Source organism: Stigmatopora nigra, chromosome 9 (genome assembly GCF_051989575.1).
Source record: "Stigmatopora nigra isolate UIUO_SnigA chromosome 9, RoL_Snig_1.1, whole genome shotgun sequence".
NCBI lineage: Eukaryota > Metazoa > Chordata > Actinopteri > Syngnathiformes > Syngnathidae > Stigmatopora > Stigmatopora nigra.
Genome location: NC_135516.1, coordinates 10,247,889 through 10,268,292, shown reverse-complemented (window position 1 = coordinate 10,268,292; position 20,404 = coordinate 10,247,889). Strand labels below are relative to the sequence as shown.

General features: G+C 40.8%; 1 protein-coding gene across 2 annotated transcripts; it reads left to right on the top strand.

The window, feature by feature from the left end:
• Positions 1 to 1,773: 1,773 nt before the first annotated feature.
• mast3a (microtubule associated serine/threonine kinase 3a) lies at positions 1,774 to 20,278 on the top strand. Of its 2 annotated transcripts, XM_077723923.1 has the most exons (28): positions 1,774 to 1,978; positions 3,197 to 3,228; positions 6,396 to 6,484; positions 7,022 to 7,094; positions 8,391 to 8,411; positions 9,038 to 9,119; positions 10,439 to 10,596; positions 10,909 to 10,984; positions 11,095 to 11,304; positions 11,854 to 11,955; positions 12,585 to 12,708; positions 12,791 to 12,876; positions 12,971 to 13,056; positions 13,226 to 13,434; positions 13,533 to 13,671; positions 13,775 to 13,907; positions 14,060 to 14,225; positions 14,331 to 14,432; positions 14,555 to 14,677; positions 14,886 to 14,995; positions 15,078 to 15,256; positions 15,795 to 15,916; positions 16,004 to 16,192; positions 16,710 to 16,933; positions 17,198 to 17,320; positions 17,400 to 17,536; positions 17,611 to 17,795; positions 17,907 to 20,278. In XM_077723923.1, the coding sequence occupies exons 1-28, from the start codon at positions 1,940 to 1,942 to the stop codon at positions 18,677 to 18,679; spliced, it is 4,092 nt and encodes a 1,363-aa protein (XP_077580049.1). In that variant the 5' UTR covers positions 1,774 to 1,939; the 3' UTR covers positions 18,680 to 20,278. The 2 variants fall into 2 exon arrangements, with proteins under 2 accessions (XP_077580049.1, XP_077580047.1); XM_077723921.1 differs by lacking the exons at positions 1,774 to 1,978; positions 3,197 to 3,228 and adding an exon at positions 4,130 to 4,588.
• The last annotated feature ends 126 nt before the right edge of the window (positions 20,279 to 20,404 follow it).

The following is a 20,404-nucleotide window of genomic DNA, read 5'->3' as shown; positions in this document are numbered from 1 at the left end:
TCATTATACTATATTGATGACAACAAAGGCTTTTAATTTGATATAAAGGTGTAGCATCCCATAAGACTAGGCTTTCATTTGAAACTATTCCACAAAATGTAGCTTCTCATGAACAGCAAAGCTTTCCACAATACTAAGTGTGCTGCGAGTGCAATCAGTGGATCGGCATCAGGTGCTTGTCACAGTCCAACCCCCGTTGCTTCAAGTTTGTTGGTCAGCTCATTCGGTCAATGCTGGTCAATGCTTGATGGCAAAACTTTCAAAGTCAATTCATCCCAAAACTATGTACTTTAATATTTTGTCCATATTAATGATTTAAAAGTTGAATGTTGGGAGTTTAAATGTCAACCCAATTACACTCAAGTCAACTGCATAAGGGAAAATAAAACTTTCCCATGTATATCTTTGAGAGAGATAAAATAACACAATTTATTCCATTTATTTTCCTCGTAAGTATTTTTTTTAATCACAGCGTGCTCCCACAATAGAGAGCAGAATGATAATTGGGGATGATGTTTGGTCTTGAATAATGACTAAAGCTCTTCATTGAATCCAAGTGCTCTCATGGTAACAAATACAAATGGGAAAAGAACAAACTGAGTGGAGAACACTATTTAACTTTAATGACTTTGGCGAGCAAGTTGCTGCATATGTAAAGCGGAGAAGCTACAGTTCCATTGGCATGTGTGTGCATGTGTTCATGTGTTTGGATATCTGAGCCATGAGTCACTCAGGTAATGAAGCAACATATACCTCACCATCACCATGAAGTGTGTGAAAGGCTCTTATGAGTTACACAAGCTTGAAATTTTAGAGTTTGGCCAATAAATGTCATTTGAGCTGCCATTGCTGTTTTCACTGGGGAAAGGCTGGCGGCATCCAATGATCTGTGCCAGCTCTTCCAGTTAAAACAAATGAGACGCCTTGTATTGTGGCTGTTCAGGTACAGACTGGGAATTTTTTCCTACAGCTGGAATTCCATCTCTCTGTGTGGTCTTGTTTACACTGTCAAGTCACTGCCAAGGCCCTTTGAGGACAATGTATGTACTATATTTTACTGTAGTACATTACTGCTGCGCCCTCTAGTGGTATGTACCCTGTTTATTATGAGTCTATGTGAACCAGTCACCTGGTAATGAAGGGTAAATTGAGCCCAACTGTGAAAATCAATAATTTATCAGCATCCTATCCATACTAGATACTGTATTACTACTATAATATGCTATATATTTTAATGATTAATTAACAAGTGATATTTTTTGCTATGAGGAGACACATTTGTGTGTTTTATATACATAGATTAAAATTACAATAATATAATAAATACCATATTAAATCCTTCAGTTTTACAACATACTATATTTTGAAATAATTCATAATTACATTAAAATAAGATACTTTTCTTTGGTGATGGGAATAGACGTCCAATACATTTCAAGTCTACCAGTTCAAGTAGATTGGATATCTATGTTTATCTTTAAAATTGCTTTTAATGCTTGATTTAACGGGGCCTGTGTTGATGTTCCCGAATAGAAGATGCGCCATGAATAAGGAATTCCGGTAGAACAAAGGCTTCATAGTCCACATGAATAAAAGGCCACGTTATCTCCAACACACCAGCCATTGTGAAAGCAGATCCTTTTAATTATTGACTTTTTCCTCAACAAGTACTTTTACTGAATTACAGAGTGGGATTACTTTTGCCCCACTTCTGCCTCCATCTACATCACCCACCACGTGACCCATTAAAAGGACCACCTTGAAAGGGTTTGTGGTGAAACAGGCGAGGATGATGAGCAAGAGGAAGATGTAGGGGGAGTCCGGGGGGGGGTGATGAAGTGGAGGCTCAGCCGGGAGGAAGAGCGCACTCTCCGCAAATGGCTTGACTGGAGAAAGAAAGCGCTCTGAAGCACATTCACTTTTGGAATTCTAGTCAATAATGGATGAGCCGAATATCCTGAGACGACGGGGGCTGCAGGTAAAATACAGTTTTATTCAGAAATGGAAGCCATCACAACACGACGCTTGTTTCTAGGCAAATTTCAAGGAGAGTCAAAGGGAGATAAAAGCAGGCTTTTTCATGGGTGTTGTTGTTAATGGATGGATGGTTCATGTGTTGATTGTTTTTTACGAATGGTTGGTGTGAGCACGGGTTGTGTTTATTTTGGAGCATCTCATTTTCAGGCTTTGGCAAATGGTTGCCTTGGTGATAAGAGGAGAACACATGATCGCCACAGGAACCTTCTTTATCCCCTCCTGAATGCCATGTTTGTTTTACTCGGATGGGAATGATCAAGTGCTCTGTTAGGCCAGTGTACATTTTGTGCATTTTCCTTGGGGAAAAATATAGGAGGCGTAAATCAATGGCTGTCGTTGACAGAGAGAGAGACGTTCATTGTTTAGATCAAGGGTGTCAGATTCGGGTTGGTTCGCGGGCCGCTTTAACGTCAACTCCATTTCATGTGGGCCGGACCATTTTAGATATATTTAGATTTTTTTTTTTAATTATAAATGGATTAAATGAACTGGATTAAAGGCCCTGGATGTTCAGTTTTTTTTATAGATGTAAAACAATGTTTATTTTAGCTTTTTTAAAAATATATTTTTAGATTTAACAAAATGATTTTTTAACTAAAAACACAGAAAAAAAGGATTAAAAAAATACAATTATTAATTGAAAAGGGGAAAAATCAGTTCAAAGGTTAGGTTACCATATATTTTTCATCATTAAAAAAAAAACAACTTGAATCAATCATGATTATATTATTGTCACGATAAGAAGGTGGATAAGGAATGATCCAATCAAATGCCAAATGTCAATATAGTACTTCTTTTAGAACTGCCATTTTCTTAAAAAGAATGATTTTCCTTCCAATATCTCAAATGTTATTTTCTGCTAAATTGCACAAATTAAGAATAGGCCATAATTTATGCATTAGAAAGCAGAGCACATGGTCAGCTTGGCAAAGTGTAAACTTTTACAACATTGTCAGTGACTCATGAACTATTGTAACCCATGAAAGTAGGCCAAACTGCGTCTAACGACATTTACACGCACTAACGAGAACAGAAGAACTTTTTATGTTCACTACCCTTGTTGAACATTGAATGATTATTTGAAAATGATATTCCGTTAAGTCCTACCAAAGTAATGTTTCTATATTCCTAATTTGGTTTCACTATTTCTTCCTTTCAGAAGGAGCTGAGTCTTCCACGAAGAGGAACTGTGTAAGTATAGCAAAATACCAGATCAGTCACTTGTCAGATTATCAATATAGAGTACTATACAAGACTATATACCATAACTTCATAGGTGTATACGTATACGACCTGGCCCAACCTCTTGGAAACCCCCATTAACTTTGTGAGAAGCAGTCAAAGTGGTCTCACTGCTCTGACTGGTTTTATGTTAACTCAAGTGAAAAAGTGAAAATGTGTCGTCAGTTCATTGTTTGTATATTTATTTTTTAACTTGAGGTTCCCATGTTTTCAGTTCATAGGGCAAACATTGTGTTAATTTTAAAAGAGGGAGACATCTGTCTTGACAAACTTTAACCTGCTTGTTATCATTTGTACTGTTTTAACAAAGAAATAGGTTGATGTTCACCTTTCAACACTGAACAAACATACAATATAAACTGGTTGTTCATGCATTAGCAGCAGGCAGATAGCATCATTCAGATTGCATTAATATTTTGGTAAAGAGACAGAGGAGGCGCTGGAGGGTTGTCTGAATGTCACTGACATCTCTGAAAACATTATATGTTAATATTTACTAATATGGGATAAGGGAATTTCCCGTTCATTGAGTTAATAAATGGATTTTAGTCATGAGATTATTACTTAACTATAGTTTTATGCCCATTCCCTATATACAAATGTAACATTCATGATCATGCTCCATGATCCTACACAGGTTGGAAAGTTTCTTCTCCTTCCTTCCAGTTTGGCATTTAATAGTGTAAATAAAATTTAACAAGCATTTATTGGCCTGTTTTATGTCCCCCGTCGTGACCTAAGTCCATGTATTTTCTATTTAGTGGCTCATGACTGCTTCATTTGTTTTCCATTTCCAAATCTCCCCGTGGTACTTGAAAGCAACAGCATTTCTCCTCCCTTCAGCAGATTTTTTTGCACATGCGCCGTTTGACGTTGCCGTGCCTGGAAAGTTTTTTTTTAATTCAGTCTTTATTATTTTTGCCGCAGTTATCAGCCGATAATGTCGCATTCTGGTGCGGATAGTCTTTTCTTGGAGCGCTACGGGTGACAGGGGTGACCTCGAAGCACGGGAGATGGATGTAGAAACGGCTCGTCATCACCGAGTTGGCGAGCTTTGGGTCCGGGCTCAATTTTCAGCCAAGCTCAACGACGGACTAACCGAGCTAAGCTAGCCGACCTCGGTGAAGCCTCACTGGGGAAGACTTTCCGAAATGGGCGCTTGGCTGTAGAGGACGACTCCCGTACCTGGCTCGTCTTTATCGGTCATCATTATTACTACCACCATGGCTGACCAAAATCATTACTGGACGGTGTTGCCGAGCTACAAAACTAGTTTTGTTACCGGGGCCATGATGAAAAGAACTAAAGGGTAAAATAATAATAATAACACGTCAAAATTGTTTCTAATGCTATGCTATTATCTTATCTGAGCTTCATGTTCTGTTGTTTAATGGTGAAATAGATGATAATTGCATGGTGGTGTTTGTGTTATAGGCTCTTTTATTCCGAAAAGCGCGTTATGTGTGTCGACTGCATATTGTGTGCACTTATCTGTCGCATAAAACGCCACAAACTATTAGTGCAGATCGATTTTTCGACGTAACCACGATGTCAGATTCTCTCTGGGAGAGGGATTGAATTAGCCTCCCAATCGAATATATATGTCCCTTTTGTGAACCGTAAAACGAGCTTGTAACGTCCATTTCGAGCCTATTGTAGTTTATGACAGCCCTTCTCTTTAAAATGTCATCCACGACAATAGCAGTCAATTTGAAGCACTCTAATGATTAAATGGTTAAATCATTAATTAATGCTCCTTAGATATAGTAATGTCAATTATTAAGCATATTCATTTTACCCATTGAAATGCCATTAATCAGGCACAATATTTATGCTACATTTAGCCATTTGATTTTCAGGGACCTGTTCTAGACACCCTTACAATAACAGAAAATGGTGCCTGTGTTTTTAGGAGCATCTGTTACAATGTAACCTGTTTTGCAGGTATAGTCGTTTGTGCGTTGTTGTATACTGGCCTGCACAAATTGGTAGTCATAGAAATGTTTACCAATGTTCTGCATTTGTTACAGATTACACTGGTTCCAAATAAGTCTGATAACTCGGAATATGGGGTGCTTTAGTCCCCATTCTTGCCTCATTAGTTAGTTTTACGGGTGTACACAATGATATATCCAGTTTGAATTTTTCTACAGCCTTAAATTGCTTTAATTTTTAGCTAGTCTGACAACCTAGTGATTACTGTGGCTTTCAGTGAAGCCTAACAATTTTAGGAGCATCTTCCCATGAGATCATGAACAACATTGAACTATTGTATATTCTTCATAATATGACACGCCTCTATTATGTTTCTTCTAACCAGAGATAAAGTCTAACAGTAACAATGTTGAAATAGAAATCATCCACAAATTCTTGTGTTTAGCTTCATCATTCTCAAGTCAAACATTTGTCTACTACTTCTACTGGTTTTTACATTTTGTCTTGGCAACCCAGAAATGCTTTGATCTATCAATGTTACCGTTCCTGTCTTATACTAGACTTATAACAAAATGTATCTAACTGCAGTAATTCCAACACCACTGATTGCAGATTCTGTATGTTGATTTCTACCACTGTGTAAGAATGTCTTGCTGGTTCACAGCGATGACTGCATTGGTATGAAGAGACTGCACGGTTATGTCATGGTTCTAAATGGGTGCATTTTTGCTCCATAACAAGGGTGTCCAAACCGGTCCTCAAGGGCCGCAGTGGGTGCAGGGTTTCATTCCAACCCATAAAGAGGCTACATTGTCACCAATCTGCCGTCCTTAATGTGTAAACAGTTGACTGCCATCAGGTGCTGCTGGTTTCAGAAGAAACTTCATTGATGAAACTGTCTGGATCCATTGGAACAAAACCCTTCACCCACTGCTTGTGGAATAATTTGGACACCCCTGCTTTATAACCAGTACGCAAGCCTTTTGGTTGTAGGATGAAGGATGTCATTGGTAGATCAAATAAATCATTAGCTCATGACCTGGCACCGGAAAATGAGTCGCAGTGAACCATTTTTCAAGTGAAGTTTTTGTGAAACATCCATTTTTCAAGGTCATACCAACATATATGCGTTACTGTGCTTTTGAATTTTAACAGTTGAATTTGTTTTCCGTCTCTGACAGAGCCCGCAACAACAAGAGAAGGAGTTTGGCGGTCGGGACCCCTTCCCCCACTCTCTCACGCCCACTTTCACCTCTCCCGCTTGCCACAGGTGCTTTTGTGATTTTTTTGTTTACTGTTGTGTGCCAGATAAGATCTGTTTTGGATAATTCCCTGGCAGTCTCATTTCATTTACTGTGTACATAATCATAAAGGTGGATCTTCTATGCTGGGATACCCAATTCGACTCTTGATTTTATCTGTTACTATTTTCCCTTCAGTGTTATTTTGTTGATTTCCTATCTATGGATCATGTTGTGTAAAAGCTATGGTGCATAAACATGATTTTTTTTAATATCTTTTTTTTATCTGGAGGTTAGGGTTGGGAAGACTGGCTGATTTAATGCCATTGGCGGCAACAGACATTCAGTCCATTTGAACTATCGTTACCAACTCTGAATTCAAATGAATTGGTGGTCTGTCAACGAAAGGGCAAGCAATTAGTTGAATATTTAAAAATGATGACACATGACAGTGCAAAATTGTGTAGCTCAAACTAGGCTAATGCAGTTCTACAGGACTTGACTGTACGGTTATGGACGTGGTTAACTGTTAATGTCTAAAATGTTAATATTCTTACTTTCTTTAGCTGGCAACAGCCCATCGGAAAGCCCCAGAAATGTTTCTGCCAGCAGTTCTGCGAACTTCCAGTTTGCCCGCAGGTAAGAATTGACTTGAAATGATTTGAATAGCTACATGAGATATCAGGCTCCTATTTTTTTTTTTTTTACATTTTTTACATGTCATCTTGATCTTACTTCTGATACAGGTTGACATTTGCGTAATTCAGTTTGAAGCGATTAAGTGCAGACCAGCCAACCCGCTGTGTTTTGTCTCCCAAATTGAATGAGCTGTGGGTTCAAAAACCACGAGACAATGACTGAGCAACAGAAAGCTGAGTTGTTATTTCGATTCATGAGTCTGTTCAAACAACAGCACGATGAACCTAAATTTCCATTTGGACACCAGCGTTTCCAGCTTCAAGGCTTCTTGCTGGTCACGGGTCTTTGGTAGCACTGTGGTGGTTTTGAGTGAAATTATCGACTTTTCAAAAAAATTCTCACAAAACACAGGGAGAGCCTCAGCCAAAATGGTGGCTTGCACATAGTGACGTTTTTCCAGGCAAAGTAAAAGTTAAAAAACTAAGTGTCTTCTTTGTACACTATCTCTTCCCTCTTTTTGGTGTTGTTGCACAGTACAAAATATCCCAGCAGATTCGCAGGGATGGTTTGTGTTGCTTGTCTGCATGACTCATTTAAATTAAGCCTCAACAGACTGCCAATGTTTAGACAAAGAAGGCAGTGCAGTGTTTTTAGGTTCATTGGGTTTGTTTCTTATTCACACGAGTCTCCAATTATTTCATCACACAAACCTGTAAAAGCAGTAACATGCCATCACAGGCCTAGGATTTGACATGACTAAAGTGACCAATTAGTAAAACCATTTCTCAGAACCACACGCCAGTTTACAGATCTTATATAGACCAGTAATGTATATTTTCCCCCATCTTCTAACTCTATTGACAACAAAAATATTGATTCCCAGTTATAAACCGCCCAATCAATCCACAAGCCTTGATTATTCTTGTCATTTTGTATTTGGTAACATGTCTCCAAAAGCTTGTTTGTGTGAAGAAGCCTTGTCATCATGGATTGAATCAGTGAAAGAAAGTGGGACATGTCCTTAGAGAACATGCCGGACTGGTGGGGGAGGGGGTGTTATGAGTGTGCTACTTCTTGCTTGAGTTTATTTTATCTTTGTACAAAGTTAATGTCATTGCTGCGTAATGACAAAGCACAGTCTGGCAGGTGTTCAGCTGCAAAGTGGGACACGGGAGCACCACAGACAGCCAGGCTTGTTTTGTCCTTCTCATTAGGCTGTGTTTACTCGCTTCCTCACATTTGTCTCTCACTGTTTCTCTCTTCTGTTTCTGCCTTCCTCATATGGTCCCCGCATAGCCACCTGGTCCGTACTGAGAGGTAAGAAATGTTCTAAAATGGTTGGTTTTTGTTCCGCATTTTATTGCAGGTTGCACGTTGATCGCTGTTATTGGCAACCAAGTGAAAGATTAATTTGTAGGGCCACACAAGCCACAAAGGGTTAAAAATATGTCATCCTGGCAAGAAAAAATGGAGTTGTGGCAGTCAAAGCTGGCCAAAAAATCCAGATGTTATGGGCTCATATAATTCCAATGGAAAAATACACTATATTCTTTTTTTTCTAATTAAAAATAAACAAAAAGCTGCAAAGCAGCTGGAAATATTTTCTTGTTAAGTTCTATTTCTATAATTTGATTAACAAAGAAACCTGTAAACAGACATTTGAATATTTACAGTATTTTCTATCTCAAAACAGACATATTAATTTTCAAACCACATTGTTTACCATTAACTACTTTTTAAAAAAAGAACAATGATACACTAACATAGTTACCTTGTATTCATATTCCATCTTTTCTTGGTCCATAATTTTGTCTTCTGTCGTTTATTGTTTAAATGTAAAGCCTAAACCAATGTAATTAGAAACGGGCATGTTGCTAAAATTTCTTTGGCTAGTGGATTTAATAATTAACTGAGCTACTAACGTTACCGTTTTTCTTTTTCAGCCGTGGAGATGGCCGAAGATGGTCTGTGGCATCAGTTCCCTCCTCTGGATACTGCACCAATGCACCCAGTTCATCCGTATCTGTAAGCTTTTATTTTTTTAATATCATTTAATATTTTCCTTCCAAAGGTCCCTTTCCTATGTCAGTGCCAATCAATTTTCAATGTGTGAAACTCTCACCTGCTTGCCAGTTAAAAGTTGGCCTTTCCAGCTGTGTGTTTTTCTCCGCCGGGCAGTCTGGAAGCAAAACCTTCATTCATGGCGTGTCCTCCCTCGTCTTGGCAGGAGGACAAACGTCGCTGGCGTCGACCCACCGTCGGAATTGCCGTTTCACACTCACACGTCATCAGTGTCGAAGTCCCGCGTGCCAAATAGAAGTGCTCACAAGAGACGGTTTTAAATGCACAAACGGGTTGACTAAATATTCCTCACGAAAACCCAGTTCTGCGCCACACAAGAAAAGGAGAAGAGATCTTGTTTTCATGAGTTAGTCATGATAACAGGATGTGTCTGATGATAAATCCTTGAATCACAGCAGTTTTATCACACCGCACAGAAGGAAGAGATGAATCATTCAAGCGCTGTCCAAAAGGAACCGAGATGGCTTCCAAGAGTCATTTGATCTGTTTTTCAGACTTAATTCAACTGTTTTGATGAGAAAGAAACACAGAATGCTAACGTTGTAATTAAATCTTATTGTTACAAGTGGTTATTTTTCCACATTTGTTTTCACATCTTCACATTCAATTTGAAGAAGCCATTTAGCACTTTTTCTAAATTTCTAGAAAGTCATTTGTGAAAACGACACTCGGCGGCAAAACAATAGCAACGTCCTCTCTGTCACGACTGTAATTTAGCATGGTGGGCCGGCCACATGGCTCAGAGACGGACGGTGAGGTCAACCCTCCCCAAACAAAGCCCCTTTCAGAACTCGTCAGTGAGCTCTTTATGCCACTCCGGGCCTGAAACATCTCTAGTTTCCTCCTCCGTCTTCTTTCTATCACCTTTTTTTCTGTCTGTTGTACATTTGACGTCCAATGGTGTTCTCCTCTTACACTTAAGACCCCCGCCAGATGGAAGTTATCACAAATTCCAGCCCGCCCGTCACTAATTTTGACGTGCGGCGAGAAAACAGAAAGCACACATGGCCAATATAACAGGCTGCCTTGGGATATACCGCAGCGCCAAATAAAAAATCATGGTTTTGGTGAACTAAACACTAAAGCTCTCGGACAGCTGACAAAGTTAGCGGAAAAAAGGAAAGAAATGACGTTTCTTTTTTTTTTTTATTGCCCTTTTTGGCTTTCTAGCCAGAATATTTGGGTATATAGAGCAAAAAAAATGCAATGCCATGAAGCTATGATCTGATCTCCCTTTTGTTTTTGTTTTTTTTCCACCTTAGTCGTCATCCTCCCAGGAGCTCTTGCACCAGCTGCCTCTCCAGCCTACACAAGATGATCTCCACTTCCTGTTTAAGCATTTCCGGAGTACGGAATGTGTGGCGGATGAAGAGGGACCTCATGTTTCACCTCCTGTTCGGCTGCGCTCGCGTAGTCTCAGGTATCAAATCCATCCTCAACCACAGCACTTGCCCAAGTTAACTTAACTATTCTTGGGAGGAATTTTAAAAAGTCAAGTTTGTGGGTCATCTCGCCACAATATTCAAGCTGATGTCATACCTATTAGAGGCATTTTTAAATAGATTGTGTTGTCCATCCTGGGGAAAGCTCATTTCAGGACAGTCTTCATATCTTGGACAAAAATATTGAAAAAATGAAAAGTCCATTTCATGCTGGGTCACTCAATGGTTGATCTCAATGCATTTAATGTGATTTGTAGTCATTTCAACATTTGCTTTTTTTTCTCATCCAGCCCCGGACGAACCTGCGGAACATTTGACAACGAGATTGTCATGATGAATCATGTTTATAAGGAACGCTTTCCAAAGGTGCGGTGAGATTTGGAAGCTCTTTTTCAAGGCCTCCTTTCATTCATTGCAACGTTGGGTTCATTGAGTATTATGTTTATGGACACCCTCCATCTTGGATGCTCTTTTAGGCAACCGCACAGATGGAAGGTCGCCTTCTGGACATCATCGAAGAGTGTTCACCCGGAAGCGCTCTGCCCCTGGCCGATGGGGTTCTTGGGTTCATCCAGCATCAGTTGGTGGAACTGGTTCGAGACTGCTTGGACAAGTCCCAGAAAGGCTTGGTCACCTCTCGCTACTTTGTGGAGTTGCAAGAAAAGCTGGAGAAGCTGCTGCACGAGGTATGTCTGCAGTACCAGAGCGTTCGTTAGCAACCAAATTGATTTGTGGTGCCAGTTCCTACTGCTCACTTGCACATGAAGTTCTTTCATGTGGTTCTTTTGGAGCATTGAAAAGGAACTGCTTGTTCGTGCTGTCATTTCATGTTACGACTTGATGATGTCAATTGCAGGACAGTTCATTGGATAATCTTTTCTGCAGACATTTAGTGTACTATTACGTGCTATAGAAGGGACGAAAATAGCCTTGGACATCATAGACTGCTTTTCCAGCCATGGAAAAAATGAAAAACAACCGGACAGATCGCAGGATCGCTCACCAGAATGTGTTGTATCTGATGTGATGCTGGTCGTAATCGTGTTCCACTCTATCAATTAGAAAAATGGCTGTAAACATGATATCAGGGATTAGAAAAAATCTTAGACAGCATAAATGTTTGCTTTTTAAATCAAAATATTTTCAGTTTTTGCAAAATAAAAGCAAAGTAACATTGAATGATGGATGCAAAACAGCAGCTAATGCAAGTAGATAATTATTTGTTTCTCCACCAGGCATATGAACGTTCAGAAAGCGAGGAAGTGGCCATAATTACAAAATTGGTGAAGAAGATCCTCATAAACATCTCCAGGCCTGCAAGGCTCCTCGAATGTCTGGTAAGGACACTTTGGCTCATAGTCATTTGGACTAAATACTTGAAATGCAGATGTCAAGGCACAGACAGATGATATGTTCTAGTTGTAATAATAATGACACTTGGATGACGTTAGAGGTAGGGGAATGTATTGTGATGTTTTGTTCTTAAAAGTTGGCAAATGTGGAGCTACACTTGTCAAGGTGATAAATATTCAAAGGAGCTGTAGTGTTTGCAATACTTTTTGCTGCCTGTCAACGAAGTGATTTCTTTCTTTTTCCATGTTGGCTTAATCATAAAAGTTAACTGGGTCAAATGATATGAAGCAGTGCATCTGTGAGCACGTGTACATGTACCCGATAATCCTTTTGTAAACGGGTTTTTGGAAATAACCCACTTATGCATGGCCATGTAAACACATGCAAAAGTTGAATATGCTCTTGTGCTGTTTTATTTCTTTTTTTTTTCCCCAAAAGCTGCCAAGTTCAAGTTCTCTTAAGAACTACAAAAGAATTACTGCACTGATTGATTTACAGTTTTGCACCAGTGTATTATTTAAGCAGATCGATATTAGAGTTTGGATGAAAAAACTGAATAATGACCTTGTACTAAATATTGGTTACATGTAAATGATGCTTTTGTCTTGGACAGGAATTTGATCCTGAAGAATTCTACCAACGTTTGGAGACAGCAGAAGGTCAAGCCAGGGGGATCAAGACCGATATTCCCAGATACATCGTCAGCCAGCTCGGACTCACAAGGGATCCACTTGAAGGTATTGTTAGAAAAAGGGGGCAAACAAAATCCCATATATCTAGCTATGTCTAATATCTATTATGTTAATTCTGCTCTTCCAGATATGGTCCAACTGGAACAAACAAGCCCAAGTCATCGATCCGCCAGCAGAGAATCGGATGAGTCTGGAGATGCAACGCCAACACAGGTAGTAAATTTAAAAAGCAAGGAACAAAAAGTCCTGTTTTACAGAGTTCACATGTTACATTGATTCTGTTTCCTGTTATTTATCTGCGCTTTAGACCCGTGCGGTTTGCACACCCCCGCGTAGGAAACCACTAGAGAGTGACTTTGAAACCATCAAGTTGATTAGCAATGGTGCCTATGGGTGAGAAAGACTTGATTTCTTTGTTTCAATTCAACAGGCTATCTGTCTTTTGTGAAACTGATTGGGAATTATATAATAGCTATCAAAGGGTCATTAGGTGAAAAATATTTTCCATGCTAAAATGACTTCACCTACTTCACCCCCCCCCCCCCCCCCCCCCCCCCCGCAGAGCTGTATTCCTAGTCCGTCACGGGGAAACCCGTCAACGTTTTGCCATGAAAAAAATCAACCGGCAAAACCTGATGTTGAGAAACCAAATCCAGCAAGTGTTTGTGGAACGAGACATCCTGACCTTTGCCGAAAACCCATTTGTGGTTTCCATGTTTTGCTCTTTTGAAACGCGCCGACACCTCTGCATGGTTATGGAGTACGTGGAAGGTACAATTTGTACACAGTGTTCTTTTGAAATTACAAGCCATTTATAGTGTCTGTGATTGACGGAAGGTTTTCTATCCATAACACTGACTTAACAAAAGGTGGCGATTGTGCAAATCTATTGAAGAACATTGGTCCTCTGCCTGTGGACATGGCGCGCATGTACTTTGCAGAAACCGTCCTGGCCTTAGAATACCTTCACAACTATGGCATTGTACACAGAGACCTCAAACCTGACAAGTGAGCCCTTTGAGTACCCCAACAGCTAGAAAATAAATTGCTTTTATCATAATATACAGATATCATGAATGATTTGAATGTATTTTCCCCTCTTCTTTTGTAGTTTGCTAATCACCTCAATGGGCCACATTAAGCTAACAGATTTTGGGCTATCAAAGATTGGCTTGATGAACATGACAACTAATTTGTATGAAGGTCACATTGAGAAGGACACCAGAGAGTTTATTGACAAACAGGTCTGTTGTCACTTTTGTTTTTTGAAATGAATATTTATCGTCTTGTCTCATTCCTATTCTGACCCAATCTGGTCAATCCTAAAGAGAATATTAGCATCGTGGTATAGTAGCTTGTGAGGAAGTGACCTACTTACCTGTTAAGTTCTTCATAGGTGTGTGGGACCCCAGAGTACATTGCTCCAGAGGTCATCCTGAGGCAAGGCTATGGGAAGCCCGTGGACTGGTGGGCCATGGGCATTATCCTCTATGAGTTTCTTGTGGGCTGCGTGCCATTCTTTGGGGATACACCAGAACAGCTTTTTGGTCAGGTGGTCAACGGTAAGTACGTCATGGTGACTTTTTTGTCACAAATGTTGGTCATTCCTAAACTAAATTCAGTCTTGACTTCATCAGTGAGTCACCATTGTTGACTTGTTTGTCCAGATGACATCATCTGGCCCGAGGGGGAAGATGCGCTGCCAGCCGACGCCCAAGACCTTATCACAAGACTACTTCGGCAGAGTCCACTGGAGCGCCTGGGAACAGGTAGGCCGCAGCAGTGTTGTGTAATGACTGGCCTAGATGAATTTTCTCTTTATTTAAGGTGAAAAATTTAAACATTTACTATTTTGTACCCCAAATTCATCACTCATATTTATTCTCTGCAGCTGGAACCACAGAAGTGAAGATGCATATGTTCTTCTTGGGTCTTGACTGGAATGGCCTTCTGAGGCAAAAAGCCGAGTTCATACCACAATTGGAGACTGACGAGGACACTAGTTATTTTGATAGTAAGTAGATTTTTATATATTTTTTTAAATGCAACACATGTTTATGAGCTTGGGTAATCATGTGAAAGAAACTTGTCATGAGGACACCTGGCAACCAGTATCATAATCTATTTTAGTACACATAAATGGCATCAAAATAAAGTAGTAGTGTTTTCACTTTTTGAATTTGGAATTGAACGTGTTTTGAAGTCATGTTTGTAACCTCCAGCCCGATCCGAGCGCTACTCTCACCTCGACTCTGATGATGATGAAACTAACGACGACGAATCCTCTCTGGAACTGCGGCAGTTCTCGTCTGTGGCTCATCGCTTTAACAAAGTATTTTTCGCCGATGACCGCGTTACTTCAAATTTTAGCATTTAAATATCACCAAATCTAAGTCCCCCGCACTTTTTTTCAGGTTTACAGCAGCACTGAGCACTTGTCCACTTCCACACCCTCCAACCACAGCTTGTCTTCTTCGGAGAGGAGCCACAGTGAAGAGAAGGAGGAACGATGGGAAGGCAGATGTGCTTTTTCCCCAGGAGATGGACACAAGCACCTGGCTAGCGGGGACAGACCAGATGGACTCAGGGGAAGGTGAGAGCCCTGAAATTAGCCATGGGTGGTTAGATATAGCCTCAAAATCACAATATTTCATGAAAATGTGCTACATAAACAAGTAGGTTTGGTCAGTTAACCTTAGTGAGTCAAGACATTCGTGTCCAAATGTGACTGCAAAGAAAAAAAACATGCTGGTGACAGACAAATGCCAAACTTTAGCCTTTAAAAGAAGCAATCCAAATACCAGTGGGTGCTGTCCCAGTGGTTATATCTTTTTTTCTCTCTCTATTTTAATGTGGTCAGTGAGCACAAAATGTTCAAAATTCAGGAATAACTGACTCTCTTCTCTTAACGCTTTTCCGAACATTGAATGATGATTCATGACCACAGGGTTGTGTTTTGAAAAATGAACCTTACCAAACTCTTGTTACGACTGCGTGAAACCACACGTCGTTTACATGCGCAAATGGAAATGCATAAAATATTTGCACTTTTTATTTTTGTTAGTCCTAGTTACTGCAAAGTGGAAAACACTCATGATGCAAGTCAATAAAATCTTATATTTCTCTTGCAGTTTACGTCCTCGTGCTTCCTCCAGTTCGTCCCAGTCGGAGCGCAGTGCCAGCCCGCTGGTGTTAAACAGCACGCAGAGCTTGGACATCATGCCTCGTTTTGCCATCTCTGCCGAAGAGGAGGGTAAGCCCGCAAAAAGACTGGCCTAGCCTGTTATTACTAAGTCCTTAAAGACCCGAGGTGGTCCTCCTCCTGCGCTCCTTTTTTTAGACGGCGTGGTCTCCAACCTGCGACGCATCCGCCTACGCAGCAACAGCACGGGCACCAGACCGTCATTCCGCAGGGGCGCGTCCAGACGCATCGCCCACCAACTTGATACACCGGATAAACCCAGGCCTCCTGCTGGAAAAGTCCCCAAGTCTGCTTCAGTCTCAGGACTTTCCCTCATTATCACCCCAGGTGCACAGATAACAATTACACCACATGAATTTGAAGAATGTTCACACATTCAGGGGTGGTTTTTATAGTCCCAGTGAGCTGATATAATGTTCCACGGTGCTCTATTTCTCATTGCTTTTATGCTTCATGTTGACACTGCCCTCTACAGACTGTTGCTAAGCAATTTAGACCAAAAGTAGAAGGAGGAAAGTGTGCAAGACTGAACACGAATGTCCTGTGGTATACTTTATGGATCAAGGAAGGCAAAGTGTCATCTTGAAAAATGCAATTTATAGCATAATATCCAGCTTTAAACTAGTAGGTAGTGTTTTTTTAATTTTTTTTAATCCCTAAAAAAACGGTATGTTGACAGTAATTGTAATGTATACACCGTGTGGTGAGATACCGTATAGCAGGGGTGTAAAATACATTTTTATTTTGGGCCACAATGGCAGCCAATGAGTTAAATGTAATCATAATAACCAAGCGCACGCACACAGCATGCTCCTGACCTTTTTGGTTTGTGCCTCTCATCCAGATGACTCAGCGGGGCCTCCTTCCAGCCCCAAGTCGTCTTTATCGTTGTCATCCAACCCATCGTCCAGAGACTCCTCCCCCAGTCGTGATCTTTCCATCAACATCAGCTGCCTCAGGCCTCCAGTGGTCATCCACAGCTCTGGGAAGAGGTTTGGCTTTGCTTTGCGAGCCATTAGAGTCTACATGGGAGACACTGATGTCTACACAGTTCACCACATGGTCTGGGTAGGTTTACTTCAGATGTTTATTTGGAATGAAATAAGCCTCATTTGAAATGGATATAAATACAATCTAAATAAAGCAATAAAAATGGAAATGGCTAGATATACATTGAAATGGTAATGGTAATTGAAATAAAATTGTATTCTGAAATAACACATTTAATGACATTATTTTTTGAAATTATATTACATTCTGGTCCTCCTGGTTGTTTGTAGTGACAGCCACTTCCCTGAAAGTTTTGGATATAATCTTTTTAAATATGTTTAGTGTGTGGAGGAGAGCAGCCCAGCGCACGAGGCCGGATTAAGGGCGGGTGATCTCATCACTCATGTCAATGGGGAATCCGTACAGGGTCTCGTGCACACAGAAGTGGTAGAGCTTCTTCTCAAGGTATGCAAATGAACTCAAATTCTCTTTGTATTCTTTTTAATTCCATGTTACACATAATGAAAAACCATGCCTTCAACAGAGTGGCAATCGGGTGACCCTTCAAACTACTGCTTTGGAAAACACTTCCATCAAAGTAGGTCCTGCCAGAAAGACAAGCTCCAAGGCTAAGATGGCTCGGCGTAGCAAAAGAAGCAAGAGGAGAGATGGACAAGACAGGTCCTTTTTCAATGCATGTTAGCACGTGAAAATCCAAACTACTGGATCATTGACATTTCCGTCTTTGCTTGTAGCCGCCGGCGTAATATCTTGAAGAAGCTGTCCAAACACACGCCACCACCACCCATGCAAAGCAGCCGCAGTTTCTCATCCGGGTTCCACCAGTCCTCCAGCGACAGCCTCTCTGGATCCCCCACTCAGTCCCTTTCCCCCGGACCGTCCACTCCCTGCCGCTCCCCTGCCCCTGACCACTCAGGAGGTAAAAAAAAAAAAAAAAACTAAACGTTATAGGTCGAGGACTCCCAGTACTCCGTTTCTGCTCATTATCAAAAAATGCCATTTTCTCAGTTTATCTTTTCTCTTTGTGCAGATTCAAGTTCATCCCCATGCTCCAGCTCGCCCAATTCGCCAGTACCTCAAGCCCGTCCCAGTTCCCTTCACGTCCTGGGCCGCTACACCAAAGCCGGCCGCTGCAAGTCCACCAGCAGCATCCCACCGTCGCCCCTGGCTTGCATCCCACCTCCTCAGCCGCTGTCTCCTCAGTGCTCTCCCTCCTGCCTTCCCAGCCACCCCAAATCTTTGCAGGGTTTTCACGGCAAAACGCTATCCCCTCCCACCATCGCCCGCCACTCCGTACGCCCGCGTAGCGCCGAGCCACCGCGATCGCCGCTCCTCAAGAGAGTCCAGTCGGCGGAGAAGCTGACGGGCGGCGACAAAGCGACCGGCGGTTATCACTGCGACCGCAAAGCTTACAGCACCCGCAGGCACACCATGGAAGTGCCGCTGTCCGAAGGCGAGGACGCGGAGGAAGACACCGTCACCGGGTTTGTGTGCGTGGGCGAACACGGGCGCCAAGGCTTGTACGAGCATCATCGCAGCGCCGCCACGCCGCAACACCGCGCCGCCAACCACCATTCATCGGAGGTGGTGGTGATGCGGAAGTTGGCTCTGTCCGAGCGCCGGGACTCGTTCAAAAAACAAGAGGCCGTGCAAGAAGTGAGTTTTGACGATTTGGACGAACGTGAGGCGACGTTACCCGCCTCTCCGCTCAAAAGCGACACCAAGGCGAAGGCGGGAGGAAAAAATACGCAGGATACGGCGATGCTACAGAAAGCCAAGTTGAAAGAGAAAGAACCCTTTTAAACACAGCCCACCTCACAATTGCTGTGTATTTACAACAAGAGTGAAGGTTTGACTTGCCACTGTATATTTCTCACATGAAAAAATAGCGATATTGGAGGTTTGAGAGAGATTTCAGGTTGAACCTAAAATGACCGTGACAGGTAAATACTCACTCAATCAACCATTTTTCATTGTAAATATAAGAAACACAGGAACTACTAAATTGTAGCCAGAAAATGGATACGCGATATACACCAAATCACAACATCATTCATATGAACAGAAGACCTAATTAATAAAAATGGAGCACACCCTTGTATATAAAGTGCACTCAAAATAATGAATTGTGGTTGTGTAATCAGAAGGAAATGCACACAAAATGTCAAGATAGGGAAATGTACATGTACATTTGTGCTGATAACATGCACCTGAAATACTAATGTGCAGGGTCATATCATTCCCTTTAACAACTCAGACATTTTTATCTCATCTACTTTGTGGTGGCAAATAGTGATAAATTCCCTCCCTGACATTGAAGGCGATGACATCCATGGATTGGACGCCCCATTTTGGGTTCACCCTGAAAATATGTATTTCCGACAACTGTGATCGAGTCCCTTCGCAAGCTTGAAAAGGGATGTTCGTCATCCTTTAATACTGTTAAACACAAAACATGACTGCCTATCTACGTTGACTCCATTGTTTTAAAACCGTCACCTACCACAGATTTGATTTTTGTACAAATATTTGTATTTTAAACGAACACGTGTATTTATAACTTTTTACACTCATCTTGTTTTCGTTGCAGAGGATGCTTTCGTGATTGTTAGCAACTATCCAAAATGTACATTTGTGATTTTTGTTTTCATTTTTTTCCCTCCGTTTTCAACAATGCTAACATTGGTGCCAAAGCTAGGTTAGACAAAAACCTGACACGAGTAAGGAAAGATGTTCTGGTATTACATATGTGTCTGTTTTTCACCGATTGGGGGAAAAAAATGTGAATCCTCCAAAATTCAAGTGCATTTTTGTTGCTATTTTTGGGTGTGTAGAATGAATGTTTACATTTTAGTGCATATATGTGTGTGGGTTTGTTAAATTATATATATTGAAAAAAAAATCACAGTTAATCCCAAAATTGTTAATGGACAAAGTGTTCAGTGTAGCATTGAAGCAAGCTGTCGATTTGTATTGTAAAAACAACGGTGGCCCTTTAAATGACTGTCTTTGGTGTTTTTTTTTTTGGTGACTTTTTAATGGCTTCTCTGGCTGCAGAGCAAGTTCTTAATCTCTTGTTCAAATCTACTTCAAGGGATTGTGCATGCTCCACATTCCACTATATTTTTCCCACCATTCTTTTTTTAGAAATGAAAGTTCAGCTTGTGGAAGTTTTTATTTTTTATTTTGAACTCATTATCTGCCCTTGACAGCAATAGACGTCAAAGTCTATTCGGACTAGGATAACAAACTGAATTCCCCCACCTAGTTTTCTTGTCTCCATGGCAACCTGTGCTCATGAAGTTTCCATCATGCAGGGATTTTGTTCAGAATGATATGGCCATGATATTTTTTTTTACATCTCTCGACAGCGCTTGAAATAAAATGTTCACCAAAAAACGACTGAGTTTTTTATTTATGTATAAAAAATCAAACCATGCTTGTAGCTGGCAACTGATTTTCCTTTAAATAGTACCAAAATATAGTACTATTTAATTTTTCATGACAAAAAAATGACATTTGAATAGC

Excerpts from the sequence above, each read along its gene's own strand:
- mast3a (XM_077723921.1), top strand. The coding sequence starts at position 4,503 with ATGGCTGACCAAAATCATTACTGGACGGTGTTGCCGAGCTACAAAACT. Across the intron at positions 14,678-14,885 it reads GGACACTAGTTATTTTGATA|CCCGATCCGAGCGCTACTCT; the intron begins GTAAGTAGATTT and ends TGTAACCTCCAG. Across the intron at positions 16,934-17,197 it reads CAGTTCACCACATGGTCTGG|TGTGTGGAGGAGAGCAGCCC; the intron begins GTAGGTTTACTT and ends AAATATGTTTAG.